General features: G+C 45.1%; 1 protein-coding gene across 3 annotated transcripts in view; it reads left to right on the top strand.

Annotated features, from left to right (window-relative positions):
• Positions 1–16,281, top strand: part of LOC121567749 (kinase suppressor of Ras 1) — a 51,348-nt gene extending 35,067 nt beyond the window's left edge. Inside the window, exons 3-21 of one of the 3 annotated variants that reach the window (XM_041877993.2) lie at positions 3,910–4,057; positions 4,169–4,577; positions 4,813–4,949; positions 5,173–5,239; positions 5,709–5,792; positions 5,883–5,944; positions 6,064–6,176; positions 6,303–6,483; positions 6,935–6,973; positions 7,320–7,377; positions 7,561–7,618; positions 9,636–9,890; positions 10,994–11,190; positions 11,377–11,473; positions 11,571–11,710; positions 11,881–12,012; positions 14,405–14,540; positions 14,774–14,907; positions 15,826–16,281. In XM_041877993.2, the coding sequence (XP_041733927.2) occupies positions 3,910–4,057; positions 4,169–4,577; positions 4,813–4,949; positions 5,173–5,239; positions 5,709–5,792; positions 5,883–5,944; positions 6,064–6,176; positions 6,303–6,483; positions 6,935–6,973; positions 7,320–7,377; positions 7,561–7,618; positions 9,636–9,890; positions 10,994–11,190; positions 11,377–11,473; positions 11,571–11,710; positions 11,881–12,012; positions 14,405–14,540; positions 14,774–14,907; positions 15,826–15,904 (2,526 nt within the window). In that variant the 3' untranslated portion in view covers positions 15,905–16,281. Of the gene's footprint in view, positions 1–3,909; positions 4,058–4,168; positions 4,578–4,812; positions 4,950–5,136; positions 5,240–5,708; positions 5,793–5,882; positions 5,945–6,063; positions 6,177–6,302; positions 6,484–6,934; positions 6,974–7,319; positions 7,378–7,560; positions 7,619–9,635; positions 9,891–10,993; positions 11,191–11,376; positions 11,474–11,570; positions 11,711–11,880; positions 12,013–14,404; positions 14,541–14,773; positions 14,908–15,825 lie in introns of all 3 variants that reach the window. The other 2 variants (XM_041877995.2, XM_041877994.2) reach the window with 2 other exon arrangements.
• The last annotated feature ends 2,565 nt before the right edge of the window (positions 16,282–18,846 follow it).

Genomic DNA, 18,846 nt, shown 5'->3' with positions numbered 1-18,846 from the left:
TGACACCAATAGGCAGATAATTAGTCCCGACTGTGAGTGAGGAGGTGCCTATGGTTGTCGGAGGATGACACCTAGTGGGTCGCTCCGGAACTGCGACCCACTCCTGTAACATATTCCAGTAGCTTCCAGTAGCTAGGCCTATTAGTGTGTTCACCTCCTGGCTCACGTGTATGTTCTGGGTGTTGTGGGTGTATGTTCTGGGTGTTGTGGGTGTCTGGATGAGTGTGTTTGTTTGATGATTTATCGAAGGGGGCTTGTCCTGGGTGTTATTAAATCCTTAAGAGTCTATTGACTCGTGCGTCAATCTAAGTAACATAATAAAAACATCGACATCAAAATCTGTCAGTTTAAGCTAGAGATATCTGCATGGGCTGCGTCTCAATCCACCACATCTGCCTATGTCAGCCTTCTGCATCAGCGGTGGAAGGTGGCCGAGCTACAGCGGTGTTTGTCAGACCATGAGACATCTCGAAAATGTTCTCATCTTCTCACAAAATGTCTGTAGCGTCCGAACGGTTTGGCTTACACTGGAAAGATGAGACTCTTACGAACACGATGGTGTTCTCCGTTTTGCTCTACGACCCCCACAAGTGCAACGGGACTCGTCTGAAGGTAACGCATACAAATTAATGGAAGTATGGAGGTCGTTTTGTGCCAACAAAAATAAGGGTTTAAATATGTGTCCAAAAGAACCAAAATATTTCCTGAGCTTTCGTATATCTCCTAGATGTATGACAGACACTTCAAAACCTTATATTCCTTATGATTAATTTTGTTGCCATTTATGAATGTGTTATTCAATGCGTTTTTATGGGCTATAGTAGTAAAGACTTTTAGAGGTTTAATGGGTGCAGGTGGGACAGGGATGAGATAAGTGGTTTGTGTGTGTTCATGGTGTGCGTAATCATGTGTCTGTTTGTGGTAAGGGACTGATTAGTTGAGCTGCTTTTGGAAATCTCTCTCTGGTTCTGTGTAGTCAGTCAGTCATCTGTTCTATCATTATTCAGTTACGTCAACACCAAACACAGCCAGTCATGACATGCCCAGATAGGCTGATACCCAGGTATCGGTATGTGTCAGCCTTTTCATACGCTTTCAGTTTGAAGTTCTGGCCTGCCCCACACACAGTATAATAACCCACAGCACGCAGTGTGTGTGTGTGTGTGTGTGTCTCTCTCTCTCACACACACAGCTACTGTGTGTGCTCTGCAGATGAGTGAATAGTTGGACATATTCTACTGACATTTGTCTCTGGCTGGCATGACAGTGCAGTTGGTTGAGATTGTGTCATATAGTCCTAAGATAAAGAGTCTAAAGGTACCTTCAAGCAAAACCCTATCCCCATTAGAAACCTTGCTTCCTGGTGAATTTCCAGCTCAGCTTGTCTTTTGTTGTGGGTAAAAATTCTGTCTGCTGATAAGAAGAAAGTGACATTCTATGGAGGGATTGAGTTCCACGTTAGACCATTGCCACCTCAATACACATTAAGTGCCACAGTGCTTATTGAAGAAGCAATACCTTAGGCAATAGGCATGACAGGCAAAGAAGTTATCAGGTTTTAATGAGGAGGTTCCAGCCAGGGGCTCTGTATCCTGGGACTCTCCTCTCTATCCATCTGCCCAGATACAGATACAGAACAGTAGCCCTGGTCTGGCCCGCTTCCACCCACTCCACCCTCCCTTTGATCCTGCTACTACTGGAATAAGTGGGCACTTATCTAGGCCTCTAGTCCCAACCATGTCCCTTCCAAAATAACAACGACTGAAAATAGAACCCGGCATGTCTGTTGTCACCAGTTGCCCAACCTCCTGGGCCCTGCTGTGAAGGCCAGTGGTTCTTAGGGGGTGAGGGAGTCAGTGTGAGGGCTTGAGGAAGGTGACCTGCTATTCTACAGCTGTGTAGTCTCAGTGCTTGTCTCAGCTGATGACTCTGAATGTCAAATGTATTGAGGTCCATTGTTGTGTGGACATATTAACGTTATGGTCAGCTAGGTTATTGGGAATAGCCTTTATGAAGTAGAATTCTGATAACCAGGTCTCATCATTTCAGTGAAGCAGGGAAAGAAATACCTTTTTTATTTCCATGAGTATTGTGAGATACTACAGTAAAATAAACATGCCACAGTAAGAAACTAGGCAAAGGGCCTTTGAAGTTGATTCAAGCCCCAGTTTTCCAGAGCAGCATTGATATGACTGTAGAAACGTATACTCAGTGGTCTCCAGATCGTGACAATAACTAATAGACCTAGATCAAATCCAACTCCTCAGTCTTCTGCCTCCCTCACTGGGCCAAACACCACTTCATGCTCCCTTTTGCCCATTTCATCCCACCTCTTTCATCCATTTACCATGGAGACAATGCAGGAAGCACATGGTTGCCAGGTGATTAAGCCTCCATCCCAGAAACCCCCCTACCACACCACTCTGGTTAGTACGGTCCACTGGGCTGAGGACTGTCGTAGGGAGACCAGAGGTGGGAGAATTCATTCCGGTAAAACAACGGGGGTTGATGGTGGTATATGGGTTAAGCCTTATTTTCGTGGCTTGCCAGTAGATTCCGGAACTCACCAGTCCAGCACTGGGGTACCTCATCTCGGAAATCTCTGAGTGAACTATACTGAACAAAAATATAAACGCAACATGCAACAATTTCTAATATTTTACTCAGTTACAGTTCATATGAGGAAATCAGTCAACTGAAATAAATTAATCTATGGATGTCACATGACTGGGATTACAGATATGCATCTGTAGGTCACAGATACCTTAAAAAAATGGGCCTCAAAATGGGCCTAAGGATTGCATCACAGTATTTCTGTGCATTAAAATTGCCATCGATAAAATGTCAGTAGCTTATGCCTGCCCATACCATAACCCCACCGCCACCATGGGGTACTCTGTTCACAACGTTGACATCAGCAAACCGCTCGCCCACATGACGCCATACACGTGGTCTGCGGTTGTGAGGCCGGTTGGACATACTGCCAAATTCTCTTAAACGATGTTGGAGGCGGCTTATGGTAGAGAAATTAAAATTAAATTATCTGGCAACAGCTCTGGTGGACATTCCTGCAGTCAGCATGCCAACTGCAAGCTCCCTCAAAACTTGAGACATCTGTGGCATTGTGGCCACTAAGGCCTTTTATTGTCCCCAGCACAAGGTGCACCTGTGCAAGGATCATGATCATGCTGTTTAATCAGCTTCTTGATATGGCACACCTGTCAGGTGGATGTATTATCTTGGCAAAGGAGAAATGTTTACTAACTTGGAGGTAAACAAATTTGTGCTCAACATTTTAGAGAAATAAGCATTTGTGCGTATGGAACATTTCGGGGATCTTTTATTTCAGGTCATGAAACATGGGACCAACACTTTACATGTTGCATTTATATTTTTGTTCAGTGTAGCTATCCCTTTAAGGATAGTGTTTTTCATTGGACTTGAAATAGCCACCAAGTAACCTCCAGAGTGACCAAATGTCACATCTTACACAATGTCCCCCACTCCCTGCCTGCCCTGAAGTGACACAGGGTTGACACAGTCCTGTCTGAGGGTTGGGTTGATAGTGTGTCACAGCACGTCTGTGTAGAATGTCATAGCAACTTGTCTGAGACAACCACACACACACATTGCTCACGTTTCTCTCTCTCTCACCCTTCTCTCTTTACTTCATCTCTGGCACACACACCTCCCTGCCTCAGTCTTCTACCCATCTGTTTCAGGTCTCCTTCCATCCTCCCTTTCTCATTCTCATCCTCTCTCTCTCTCCATCTCTCTCTCTCTCTCTCTCTCTCTCTCTCCATCTCTCTCTCTCTCTCTCTCTCTCTCTCTCTCTCTCTCTCTCTCTCTCTCTCTCTCTCTCTCTCTCACTCACTCATACTCTCACTCTCACTCACTCTCTCTCTCTAGGCTGTACCTGTGAAGCTGTCCCTGGATGCTTTGCTGCAGATGTCCAGTTGTCAGGTGCAGGACACCATGAGAAGGCTGGGCTCCAAACCAGAGGAGTGCTCTCGACTCACTGCTGCCCTCTCCTGCCTAAAGAGTGCCACTGAGACAGGTCAGTCACACCATTATGGTATTTTTCTGTAATTAATAACACTGCTTATTGGTGCTGTGTGCTCTGTAGTTTAGTACTGTTTGTAACTCTAACCTCTGACCTCTGCTTTAGGTGGGGACATCAGCGAAGACCCAGGACCCTGGATATCAGAGCCGCCCCGCCGCGACAGTAACACCTTACCTCCTTCGGACCGCCGCCCCTCCACCCCCACCACCCTACCCCGTGGCTCCATCCTCAGTCCCCACGCCCACGCCCGTTCTGTTTCTGTGACTGTCATACCCTGTGTGGACAATAAAAGGCATCAAGTCTATACAGGAGGCATGTCGGACGCTTTCCCCTCCTCGCCACTGCTCCTGTCCAATTCCCCTCCCTCCAAGAGACGCACCAAGCACCCCCCACGCACGTCCCCGCCCCCTTCCCGAAAGCTGCTGCAACTCCCCTTCAACATCACCCTCACACGCAGCAAGAGCCAAGAGTCACAGCTGGCCAACCGCATAGAAGAGCCAGTGCCCAACACAAAGTGGGTGTTTCTCTATTCTGTCGTCTTTAAATAAATAAATGAAGGCAGCTATTTTGCTGTTTTCCTTTGTTGATTGAACTAGCTATTTTGTGTTTTCGCTATTGAATATGTGTGGCCATTTTCATCGCAAGTGTGGGTGTTTGAGTCAAAACCTATGGAATGAGTTTGTTTCTGTGTGAATGATGTGTCTGTTCTCTGAGTGACCCACACAGCTAACCCTCTCTCTGTTCTGCAGGGGTGGGAAGAATAACAAGCTGCTCCTGAACGTTCACATCAACAGTAGCAGTGGGAACGGGTGTGAAGACTCCGCCCGCACCCCTGGCCCGGCCACCGCCCCCTACACCCTCCCAGGCACCCCTACACTGCTGGAGCGTGAGTCCTGATGCCCCAGTGGAACCTGGGAACTCTGCCTTTCTGCGTTTCCCTCTCTCTCTTTTCCTATTTTTCTGTTTCCCTCATACTCGATTGGAACTCCATCACTTTTCTCCCTCTTTCTTTCTCCCACTCTTTGTTTGGCTCTCTCTTCCCTCTGTCTTTCTATCTCCTGTCCTCTGTCTAGCTCCTCTCACACTCCCTCGCTCTCATTCCCTTCCAGATAACCTGGCATTGCATCGGGGGTCTCCACAGATGAGGAGAGATATCGGCCTCTCTGTAACACACAGGTAGGACACATCATCATCATCATCATCATCAAGACCTGTACGACACCATACTTACGTATCTATTGTTTAAGCCCTAGAGGCCCTCTGGGTCTTAGTGGAGTATGTGATGGGATTGTGAAAAAAATACATTCCCGGTTTTGAGCTCAGCATTCTACCTTGGCACAGACCCCAAACATTTCTTGCATCGGTCTGGTGAGAATGGCGCCTCAAGAATCTGAGAATTTTAGTTATGCAGACACTCAGTCAGACCCAGTGTTTATCTGACTGGAAAGTGTGTATTTATTCATTTTGATCTTGCGTAACAGTTTGGGGAAAAGAGATAACAGATTCCAATGAAAACCATTTGGGATCTGGCAGAATTCTAACACACTTCTCTGGAACATTCTAGTTTGTCCACTACCCAGTAGGCAACTCCAACATTAGAAGTTGTGAAATATATTCATGTTTTGCTTCTCTCTCTCCTTCTAAGGTTTTCAACCAAATCCTGGCTCTCACAGACATGCCAGGTGTGTCATAGGAACATGATGTTTGGTGTTAAGTGCAAACACTGCAAGTAAGAAGAAGCCTTCTATACATCTCCACTTTCATTTGTTATCAAGTCACTCTGTGCTCCTCTGCGAACTACTGTCTCCTCTGCTTCCAGGTTAAAGTGCCATAACAAATGTACCAAAGAAGCTCTTCCCTGCAGGATATCTTTTCTCCCACGTAAGCCCTTGTCCATTCCTGCATACAAAACAACAAAAAATGCACAATATAATTATCATTTTCCCGGTACATCCCAAGAATGTCAATTTAGTACTGAATCATTGTTCCCTATATTTCAGTCCCGCAAATCCGCCGGGCAGAATCCGTACCTTCAGATATCAATAATCAAATTGACCGTACGGCCGAGTTACCAATCCAGTTTGGCACTTTACCAAAGGTGCTAACCAAAAAGGTAGAAAATTAGTGTTTAAGCATACATGTGTGTATGTGTATTAATAGTAATGTCACCATACATGGAACCTATAATTTGTCCTGAACCTTAATTTATGAAACCTTTCTGTTGAAAACCCTCTCTCAGGACTACCCTCCCATGCTGAGCCAGATGGATTCCAGCAGTAACCCCTCCTCCACCACTTCCTCTACGCCCTCCTCACCCACCCCCTTTCAGCAGAGCAACCCCCCCAGCATCACCGCCACGCCGCCCCCCAACCCCTCGCCCGGCACCCAAGGGCCCCGAGACAGCCGCTTCCACTTCCCAGGTCAGGCCCTCACTATCACAGGCCCAAGCACTCTCTAGATTCCTACTCTGTTCCACTCTGTTTTACTCCAAAGCAACACTTCTCCAGTATCTCTCACAGGCATTCCCCCAAAGACTCTAGATTCCTACTGTGTTCCTCTAACTCACAACACTAAACTCTAAATCTACCCTAAGCCAGTATCTCTCACAGGCATTCCCCCAAAGACTCTAGATTCCTACTCTGTTCCTCTAACTCACAACACTGAACTCCAAATCTACCCTAAGCCAGTAATAGCACATCTCTAATCATATTCCAATTCCTAATCACACTTAATTTGCTCTTTTACCACTAATCATATCCTATTATAACATCTCCTTAACGGCTTGTGGCTTGTCTAACCTTGTCTAACCCAATCATATCGCTCTCTCCTCTCCATTTTCCTCTGGTGGTTGTTTCTCCTCTTGTCCTTTAGCTGGCAGTTATTTACAACCTAGACAGTTTATCTTCCCTGGTGAGTTAACACCACTCCTTCCCTGTGTGTCCTGTAGTCCTGCCCTACAAGTACAGTACCGTCCCCTTTTCATGTGTTGTCGTCTGCTGCTGTAGTTTATGACAAGCCTTTAGCAGAGCCATAATATTACATGCTGATAGCTTTGGCTTTTATAGTGCATGCCTGCCCTCTGGCGAGCAAAGAGGTGAACTGACTGACTGTGCTGCTTGGCGCTGTGTATGGTCTGACAGAGTTAGAGGCAGCCATCACAATTTAGAGGATGCATGCTCTGAAGTGAAGTGAAGACAGATTGGCTTAGTTAAATAATAGTTTTACTATGAATCAGATATTTGTGTCCCACACACAGATGTTTCCTCTTCACCGTATCCTGTTGGACTACACTCTGAAGGCTATCATGACACTGGGTAAGAGGCAACAGCTTTTAATGACAAAGTCAATATAGAGTCAGAGTAAAGACCATTTAAAATGCTGTGGTTTTTCACCCACATTGTCTACTGTAAGTCCCACCAAAGTTTACCATAGTTTCTACTAGACAGGGTTAGGTTAAAGTTAGGAACCCCTGTTTATGGTGATGTTTGTCCCCACAGAGACACACAGCAACTGGCGCAATCAGACCCTCCATGTCAGGGACAGGAATGTGGAGCGGTGAGTACCCAAAATCCCCGGTGGCAGGAATATAATAATAATAACAATTAATTAATTACATTTATAAAGCGCTTTTCATTATACAAGAATAATCTCAAAGTGCATAAAATAAAATAGAAAGTAGAAAAATAGTTTAAAAAACAAATATGTATATCTAACTATATCATGAAAGCAACAGTCAAAGTCTAGGAGGAAGGGTAGACCAGCTGATAGAGATGAGTGTTAAGGCCAGCTTTAAAAGCCCCAACAGTCTGAACAGCCCTGAGATTATCAGGGAGGGAGTTCCATAGGTGTGGTGCTTGGGAGGAAAGGGCATGCTCCCCAAGGTAGGTGGGTGGGTCAGATGCCATGTAGGCTTTTTCAGATGAGGAGGAGAATGTTATAGTCAATTATTTAAGGAACAGGTAGCCAATGGAGCTCAGCAAGGATGGTGGGTGATGTGGGCAGACTTTTTAGTTTTTGTCAGAATCCTTGCAGCACCCTTTTGGATGAGCTGTAGTTTTGAATTTGCAGGCAGGGCCCCAAGTACTGCGTTCCCATAATCAATTCTGGAGAAAATGAATGTATGGATTAGCTTTTCTGCATCAGATGTGGTGAGAGAGGGTCTTAGGCGGGAGATGTTCTTCAGATGAAAGAATGGAGTTTAACAGACGTGACTAATGTGGGCATTGAAGGAGACAGCAGGGACGAATTTCAAACCCAAATTAGTGATGAATGAGGAGAGGGGGATGATATGGCTGTTTATGGCAGGGCAGATGCTGCAGGAGTTGGTGATCTGCTGGGGGCTGCCTATCACCATTGCCTTTGTCTTGCTGCTGTTGAGTTGGAGGAAGTTGTTCTGCATCCAAGATTTGACCTCTTCCAGACAGTTGGACAATGTTGACAGAGAAGATGTTGAGTCAGGCTTTGTTTTAATGTACACCTGTGTGTCGTCTGCGTAGCAGTGGAATTGGACACTGTGCTGTCTGAAGATCTGGCCAAGTGGGAGCATGTAGAGTAGGAAGAGGATAGGTCCTAACACTGACTCTTGTGGGACACCGTAGGCTATGGGGTACTCCTCTGATCTTGCCTCACCGAGGGTGATGTACTGCTTGTGGTTATAGAGGTAGGAGTTAAACCAGTTTAGGGCAGATGGCAGTGTGCTCTCTGAAGCGCTGCAGTAGAATGGTGTGATCTACTGTGTCAAAAGCAGCACTGAGGTTGAGAAGAATCAAGATGGTGGGGGATCCTGTATCTGCAGCCATGTGAAGGTCATTTACAACCTTCACCAGGGCTGTCTCAGTACTGTGCAAGAGCCTAAAGCCAGACTGGTGAGCTTCATAAAGCTGGTTAGCACTGATGTATGAGTGAAGCTGAGTTGCCACCATCTTTTCCAGGACATCAGATAAAAATGGCAGGTTGGAAATAGGCCTGTAGTTTGAGAGGAGGTCATGGTCAAGGGATGGTTTCTTGAGCAAGGGGGTGATGGCAGCGATGTTGAACAGTGACTGCACCTGCCCAGTGTGAAGAGAATTGTTGAACAGGTTGAAAGCAGCTGAGCAGATATGGGTGGTGGGGTAGGAGCCAGAGTGGGGTTGAGGTTGGAGGATACAATGTTCTGTCAAATGGTGTTGATTTTAGCCTTGAAGAACTCAACAAATCGTTTGTATTGTTCGGTAGTTGCTGAGGAAGTGAAAGAGAAGATGGTTCCATTTTTTGCAATGGGGAAACCACCCAGCAGCATAACCTGATCTAGTGACAGTTCTCTAGTCTAGTTAATTATGTGGTGCAATGATACTGACATGATCATTTTACCATATAGAAAACTTAATAAAAGGTTGGTTCTCTGTTTGGGTTTCAGTTTTTATTCCAATCTCTCTACCTGTGCTGTTGTGAGCAAATAAACCAGCTAAATAATCTAACAGACTTCTGAAACTGATTTCCAGAAATCTGCAATTGATTGAATATCGGCCTAATTGTATGTTTTGTTTGGGTTGACATGACACAATTTGTGCATGCTTTGTCTCTGTGTATTCAGGAAGAGGAGGCAGAAGAGGAGGAATACCCAGGAGAGGAGGATGAGGGAAATGGTAGCAGGGAGGGCAGAGAGAAGGGCCACTCAAACGGAGAGTGTGATGGGGATGAGCTAGAGGACCTGCCCAGCTACCGGGGCCGAATGGCCGGGGGCCAATGGAGGGGGCCCATCTCTCGTAAGGCCAGCCAGACCAGCGTGTACCTGCAGGAGTGGGACATTCCCTACGAGCAGCTGGAGCTGGGGGAGCTCATTGGCAAGGTGAATGACTATAGCTTTACATAGTGGTAAATATACACTCAGTGGTCAGTTTATTAGGTACACCACCCTATTCACGAAAATGATTCGCTCCTACAGACAGTGAGTCACATGGCCGTGGCTTGCTATATAATACAGGCAGACAGGCATCGAGGCATTAGGTTACTGTACGATTGAACGTTAGAATGGGCATAACGAGTGACTAAAGTGACCTTGAGCGTGGTATGACCGTCGGTGCCTGGTGCGTCGGTTCCAGTGTCTCAGAAACGGCCGGACTCCTGGGCTTTTCACGCAAAATTGTGTCTATGGTTTACTGAGAATGGTGGGACAAACAAAAAACATCCAGTCAGCGGCAGTCCTGTGGGTGAAAACAGCTTGTTGATGAGAGAGGTCGAAGGAGAATGGCAAGAATTGTGCAAGCTAACAGGTGGGCCACAAACAGGCAAATAACGGTGCAGTACAACAGTGGTGTGCAGAACGGTATCTCGGAACGCACAACTCGTTGGCCCTTGTCACGGATGGGCTATTGCAGCAGACGACCACACCGGGTTCCACTCCTATCAGCTAAAAACAAGAAGAAGAGGTTCCAGTGGGCACGCGATCACCAACACTGGACAATTGAGGAGTGGAAAAACATTGCCTGGTCCGACGAATCCCAGTTCCTGTTGCGTCATGCTGAGTCCAAGGCCCCATCCTGCCTGTTGTCAACGGTACAGGCTGGTGGCAGTGGTGTAATGGTGTGGGGAATGTTTTCCTTGCGCACGTTATGTCCCTTGATACCAATTTTGTAATGTTTGAACACCACAGCGTCTGAACATTGTTGCATCCCTTCATGGCTACAGAGGGGTCTGACCCGGTACTAGATGGGTGTACCTAATAAACTGGCAACTGAGTGTATATGACAACAGCTGTATCTACACAGAGTTGGGGTAGTAGGGCTCATATTCAAAGTCAATTGGTATCAATTGGTCCCCCCCCACCCCCCCACCCCAAAAAAAAAAATAAGGCCAATGGACTCAATTAGAGTTCCTTGAATGGGAACAGAAATAAATAGGCTACAAGGTAGCTAATAACACAAGTACCCATACTGTACCTCCCCATTCCAGGGCCGTTGGGGGAAGGTGCATAAGGGGCGCTGGCATGGAGAGGTGGCCATCCGGCTGCTGGAGATAGATGGTAATAACCAGGACCACCTGAAGCTGTTTAAGAAGGAGGTGATGAACTACAGACAGACCCGCCACGAGAACGTGGTCCTCTTCATGGGGGCCTGCATGGCCCCGCCACACCTCGCCATCATCACCAGGTTAGTGGGAGGGAAGGGGGAAAGGGAGGTGGGGATGGTTAGGGGAGTTGAGCAGGGAAAAGCTGGAACCCTTGAATCAATCTATGAGAGGTATTAAATGTGTCTTGGTTTAACAAATGAGGAAACCAGGAAAGGCTTTGTTTTGACTTCCTTTTCCCCCTGACATTTCCTCTTGTTTTCTCTCAGTTTCTGCAAAGGTCGGACACTATTCTCTGTTGTAAGAGATGCCAAGAACACGCTAGACATCAACAAGACAAGGCAGATCGCTCAGGAAATTGTTAAGGTGTGGTACTACTCGACTTTTCTTGAATTGTAAGTACATTGTAAGTAGCCTACTCTTCCTTTCACTGAAAGTGACTCAACTCTGACCTCTTCCTCAGGGTATGGGCTACCTTCATGCTAAAGGAATCGTTCACAAGGACCTGAAGTCCAAGAATGTGTTCTATGACACAAACAAAGTGGTAATCACAGACTTTGGCCTTTTTGGAATGTCCGGAGTGGTACAAGAGTACCACAAGAGGTAAGCAAAATAAAACGTTGTCAAAAGTTAAACACACTGTGGAGTATACTTCTACACCTTTTGAGTCCAGATAAAGGATCAAAAGTTTACGGTTGTCCATCTGTGGGTGTCTGTTTGTGTGTCTATGTGTGTCTTGATGTGTGTGTCTTGGTCTGTGTGTGTGTGTCCAGGCGAGAGAATGAGCTGAGGCTCCCTCATGGCTGGATCTACTACCTGGCCCCTGAGATCGTCCGCAGGATGGGCACTGGGAACCATGAGGACCGCCTGCCTTTCTCCAACGCTGCAGACATCTACGCCTTTGGGTACACACAACTTCCTCTCATCTTACATCCTGCCATAATAATAATGCTGCATTTATACTGAACAAAAATATAAACGCAACATGTAAAGTGTTGTTCCCATGTTTCATGAGCTGAAATAAAAGATCCCAGACATTTTCCATATGTACAAAACCTTATTTCTCTAAAATGTTGTGCACACATTTGTTTTCATCAGTGTTAGTGAGCATTTCTCCTTTGCTGATTAAACAGCATGATCATTACCCAGGTGCACCTTGTACTGGGGACAATAAAAGGCCACTCTAAAATGTGCAGTTTTGTCACACAACACAATGCCACAGATGTCTCAAGTTTTGAGGGAGCGTGCAATTGGCATGCTGACTGCAGGAATGTCCAACAGAGCTGTTGCCAGAGAATGGAGGGGGTGCTGAGGAATATTTCTGTCTGTAATAAAGCCCTTTTGTGGAGAAAAACTGATTCTGATTGGCTGGGCCTGGCTTCCCAGTGGGTGGGCCTGGCTCCCAAGTGGGTGGACCTACAGTGAGGGAAAAAAGTATTTGATCCCCTGCTGATTTTGTACGTTTGCCCACTGACAAAGAAATTATCAGTCTATAATTTTAATGGTAGGTTTATTTGAACAGTGAGAGATAGAATAACATCAACAAAATCCAGAAAAACGCATGTCAAAAATGTTATCAATTGATTTGCATTTTAATGAGGGAAATAAGTATTTGACCCCCTCTCAATCAGAAAGATTTCTGGCTCCCAGGTGTCTTTTATACAGGTAAAGAGCCGAGATTAGGAGCACACTCTTAAAGGGAGTGCTTCTAATCTCAGCTTGTTACCTGTATAAAAGACACCTGTCCACAGAAGCAATCAATCAATCAGATTCCAAACTCTCCACCATGGCCAAGACCAAAGAGCTCTCCAAGGATGTCAGGGACAAGATTGTAGACCTACACAAGGCTGGAATCGGCTACAAGACCATCGCCAAGCAGCTTGGTGAGAAGGTGACAACAGTTGGTGTGATTATTCGCAAATGGAAGAAACACAAAAGAACTGTCAATCTCCCTCGGCCTGGGGCTCCATGCAAGATCTCACCTTGTGGAGTTGCAATGATCATGAGAACGGTGAGGAATCAACCCAGAACTACACGGGAGGATCTTGTCAATGATCTCAAGGCAGCTGGGACCATAGTCACCAAGAAAACAATTGGTAACACACTACGCCATGAAGGACTGAAATCCTGCAGCGCCCGCAAGGTCCCCCTGCTCAAGAAAGCACATATACATGCCCGTCTGAAGTTTGCCAATGAACATCTGAATGATTTAGAGGAGAACTGGTTGAAAGTGTTGTGGTCAGATGAGACCAAAATGGAGTTTTTGGCATCAACTCAACTCGCCGTGTTTGGAGGAGGAGGAATGCTGCCTATGACCCCAAGAACACCATCCCCACCATCAAACATGGAGGTGGAAACATTATGCTTTGGGGGTGTTTTTCTGCTAAGGGGACAGGACAACTTCACCGCATCAAAGGGACGATGGACGGGGCCAAGTACCGTCAAATCTTGGGTGAGAACCTCCTTCCCTCAGCCAGGGCATTGAAAATGGGTCGTGGATGGGTATTCCAGCATGACAATGACCCAAAACACACGGCCAAGGCAGCAAAGGAGTGGCTCAAGAAGAAGCACATTAAGGTCCTGAAGTGGCCTAGCCAGTCTCCAGACCTTAATCCCATAGAAAATCTGTGGAGGGAGCTGAAGGTTCGAGTTGCCAAACGTCAGCCTCAAAACCTTAATGACTTGGAGAAGATCTGCAAAGAGGAGTGGGACAAAATCCCTCCTGAGATGTGTGCAAACCTGGTGGCCAACTACAAGAAACGTCTGACCTCTGTGATTGCCAACAAGGGTTTTGCCACCAAGTACTAAGTCATGTTTTGCAGAGGGGTCAAATACTTATTTCCCTCATTAAAATGCAAATCAATTTATAACATTTTTGACATGCGTTTTTCTGGATTTTTTTGTTGTTATTCTGTCTCTCACTGTTCAAATAAACCTACCATTAAAATGATAGACTGATCATTTCTTTGTCAGTGGGCAAACGTACAAAATCAGCAGGGGATCAAATACGTTTTTCCCTCACTGTATTTCAGTTGACTGATTTCCTTCTATGAACTGTAACTCAGTAAAATCTTTGAAATTGTTGCATGTTGCGTTTATATTTTTGTTCAGTATACTTAAATATAGGACATCTGAATGCTTTTTAAAAACTTTGCTCAAAACAAACAACACTGGATTTTTGGGGGGTACATACATAAATAGGCTGAAATGTGGCTCCCCATGAAGTGAATGTGTGAGTAGGTGTATGCTGTTTGTATACAGGCTTAGGACTCAGGTACAGTATATTTCAATCCCCAGCACCATTTGGTACGAGCTGCAGGCCCGTGGCTGGCCACTCACCAACCAGCCGGCAGAGGCCACCATCTGGCAGGTGGGCAGCGGAGAGGGCATCAAGAAGGTCCTGACAAAGGTCAGCCTTGGCAAGGAGGTTACGGTAAGGTCAAAGGTCAAAGAGCAGTGTGATGTCCTCTGGGAAGCTTAGTGTACTGTATTGACATGATAATTAACCAAACAATATTATCCTCAGTTTGCGAGTGATATCATAAAACAGACTGACATTGTACTACCAGAGCCAAAACGTTGGAATGGATTATTATCTACTGTACATTGTGTGTATAGCCATAATGATGGATGTGAGATAAATACCCCCTCCCTCCTGTCCTGTAGGAGATACTGTCTGCCTGTTGGTCCTTCAAGCCAGAAGAGCGTCCCTCCTTCACCCAGCTGACTGACATGCTGGAGAAGCTGCCGAAGCTCAACCGCAGGCTCTCCCACCCAGGACACTTCTGGAAGTCAGCTGAGTATGTATCCTAAAGACCAGGATCCCATTCGAGATATACTGTATATACTCACTGTATATATTTATAATACTTCTCCTACGTCTATGGGGATGCCACTCTGATGGCTTTGGGTTCTCTCATGGCTCACAATGTACCTGTTGATCCCTGTCCCTCCAGTGATGTCACATTGGATGGAGCCGGGAGAACATGGGGTGTTGGTATGAGTGCGTGAATAAGAATATGTTTATGGTGGAGGGGTGTAGCCATCTGACAAACCTGGGCCTACTATGTTTTCTTTTGATTTAAATAACTAAAACGGATGACTGTGATGGAAATTACCAGCTTTATACAGTGAGAAGAAATGTTGTCTTCAATAGGGAATTTTTGCTAAAATAAATGTGATCATTTTTAAGTTAATGTTAAACAGGACAAAAGGTTGAAACTGTTTGGTTTGTGACTGTTCATTTCAGAGCTGATTGTTTTGAATGCCTAAATCTGCCCATGTTTTAAAAGAGAGGATACTTTATAATAATGCCACCCCTACCCTTCTCCCTGTCTCCATGCTGTCCATCTCTGTGATTGGAGGCTTGAGTGTCCCACCTCTCCTGTGTCCTCCCTTCTGTGAATATTTCTGTCATACCTCTCTCTCTTGTCATCTCTGTTTGGGTCTCACTCACTCCCTCCCTCCCTCCCTCTCTCTCTTCCTCTCTGGGCGCTGCTGCTCTCTCCTGGATGACCACTGACTGACTTCACCTGTTCCTGCTCCACTTCACCCTCCCTGTCTCCCTTGGACACCTCCTCCTCCACCTCCTATTTACTCCCCAACATCAACTCTTGTTTCCCCATCTTCTTTTTTCCTGTTGAATCATCCCTCCTCCGCTCCTCTCCTTGATCTGTCCCATCCTCCTTTCTTCTTCACTCCTTGCTCTCCGTGTGAAGGCCCTGGGTTCATCATCATTGCCTGCGGGACCATTGCAGTCAGGGCCTTCAGTCTCGCTGCCCCTACATATACAAATAACACATCTCTCAGTGGCACCCGGTGCTTATCAATCCATAGGAATAGCCTGTTTGGTATTAGATTCAGAGTAATTCAGAGGAATGGACTACCCAGCAGAATGACATCAACTGGTATCACAGCCAATAGTGCCACCAATATATAGAGTCGTGTATCTTTGTCTTGCTAAATGTACCATAATGCACTGCCTGGGTTGTTTGTTAGTTTGTTGTTCTTTGCCTAACTTCAGTTAATGTATTGACATTTTGGTGCTAGTAGTAGCTAATGCAAACAGTCTAGTCTAACCGCTTGCTCTCTTTCAATTTTCCTCTCTCGCTCTCTCTCGCTCTCTCTCTCTCTCTTTTCCTCTCTCACCTGTTAGAAATTGCGTAATTCAAATCTGGTATTGGAATAAGAGAAAACATAATCAAGAGATATTCAATTCCAAGCTAAATTTATTATATGCAAAATGTATGTATGATAAGTATGAAGGTTCGTATACGGGCTCACTGAAAAACCACGCAGGGCAGACAGAGAACTAAACCATTGTTTACAGATTCTTTCTCAAATACTCTGACAGAGAGTTCCCACCTCTTCTGTTGGCCAATCAGAGTAAAGGACTGAGTGTGGTTTAGACTTTACTCAGCCAATCCGTTGGCGCACGGGTTAGTCCCACCCCCTTGGCGCTCCACCCCTTGGCGCTCCACCGTTCCCAGGCATAAGTTGCTATCATAATAACCTGTAGAGTCAGCACCCAATCTGTACTCTATGTACCTACGTTCAAGGACGGTTTCACAGACAACAAAGAGAGAGTGTTCGTATCTGTAAGAAATACAAGTCTTATCTGTCCTTCCCCCTAACGTTCCTTACATGAATCACAGCCTGTTATGTGAAACAATTTATATCAGTATAGTACAAACCTATGCTCCTCATTAATGCATTCCTTCTAAGCTATTCATCACTTCAATCCAATTATTAGAAAATAGAACCCAACACACCCTACAACTTAGGTTGTAGCCTTCAGCATGCAAGAGGAAGTAATAATGAGGTTCAATGTAAGATGTTGACTTGCCTCTTGTGCACTCTTTGTGTGCCTGTGTCAGCATGTCTTGTGTGTGTGTGTGTGTGTGTGTGTGTGTGTGTGTGTGTGTGTGTGTGTGTGTGTGTGTGTGTGTGTGTGTGTGTGTGTGTGTGTGTGTGTGTGTGTGTGTGTGTACGTAGCGTATGTATAGGGACATGTGTGCATGTTTGTTTGATTGGTTGCTGAATGTAATGTGCTGGACAACCACAGATTAACCCAGTGAAAGACTGCAGTGATTTAATGTTAGCAGTGATAACACAAAGATACATGTATCTGATATATAAATATATATAGAATTGTTTTATTTAATGTACAGATAACATTGATTTTATTATGTGTACAAAGTTTTTATTTTACATTGTAAATTACATTATAGGTACTTCACATCTAATTATGTAGAGATTTAAACATATTTTTTCCCTCACAAAACACTGTGTAAACAAATTGTACATTACTTAAAGATGGGTTGGTGTTTTTTATGTCATAAGAATGCATATTTTTGTACAGATTGTGGCTACACTCTGAAAGCGTTTCTGGTTTCCTCAGTGAAAGACGATAAAACTAAACTCAAGTCATTTGGTTCTGTGTCTTGTTTTGGAATGTTTACAACAGTTTGAATGTATGATCAGTTAGGAAAAAAAGGTAGCACTTTATATTAAGGATTTAAGCAGCTAAATTACAGGCACACAATTTCCACACCATTTATACAATTGATTTATCTCCAAGTGTTTGATATGATTTAAAGAGGCAATCCGGGATTCAAAACTTTGATTGACCTCATAATTTATATGAGTGTCACTCACTAACCAGTTCCCAGGAGAGAGAGGAGCATGCAGAGAACAGACATGTTCATGACTCCCATGATGACCGAGTCAATGGTGGTCTTCTGGTGTTCCCAATACACTTCTGCTACTGATATGCAGGATTACATCAAAAAGTGTGTAGTGCAATATACAGTATGTACAAAATGTCTGTACAAACGTAATACATGGTTATTTCTCTTCTAGAACATTTTGAGACAAATTTACATGTGTCTATTTGTGGCATTATTACTAAAATACCAAAATTAGAAAGATCCTCACTGAATCCAGGAGAGACAAATGGAAGGTCCTCCTTATCAGAAAGTAAACATTTCTTCTCACGAAAATAAAAACGCAATATGCAACAATTTCAATGATTTTTACTTCAATGAGTTACAGCTCATATAAGGAAATCAGTCAATTGAAATAATCTATGGATTTCACATGACTGGGCAGGGTCGCAGCCATGGGTGGGCCTGGGAGGGCATAGGCCCATCCACTTGGGAGCCAGGCCCACCCACCGGGGAGTTGGCCCAGCCAAACATAATGAGTTTTCCCCCACAAAAGGGCTTTATTACAGACAGAAATACTCCTCAGTTTCATAATCTGTCCGGGTGGCTGGTCTCAAACGACCCTGCAGGTGAAGAAGCCGGATGTGGAGGGCTGGCGTGGTTACACGTGGTCTGCGGTTGTGAGGCCTGTTGGACGTACTGCCAAATTCTCTAAAATGACATTGAAGGTGGCTTATGGTAGAGAAATGAACATTACATTCTCTGGCAACAGCTCTGGTGGACCTTCCTGCAGTCAGCATGCCAATTGCACACTCCCTCAAAACTTGAGACATCTGTGGCACTGTGTTGTGTGACAAAACTGCACATTTTAGAGTGGCCTTTTTTATTGTCCCCAGCACAAGGTGCACCTGTGTAATGATCATGCGTTTCAATCTGCTTCTTGATATGCCACACCTGTCAGGTTATTACATTTACATTTTAGTCATTTAGCAGACACTCTTATCCAGAGCGACTTACAGTGCATACATTTTTCATACTGGCCCCCCGTGGGAATCGAACCCACAACCCTGGCGT

The sequence above is a fragment of the Coregonus clupeaformis genome, chromosome 6 (assembly GCF_020615455.1).
Source record: "Coregonus clupeaformis isolate EN_2021a chromosome 6, ASM2061545v1, whole genome shotgun sequence".
NCBI classification, from domain to species: Eukaryota; Metazoa; Chordata; class Actinopteri; order Salmoniformes; family Salmonidae; genus Coregonus; species Coregonus clupeaformis.
This window is presented reverse-complemented; position numbering and strand designations above follow the sequence as displayed.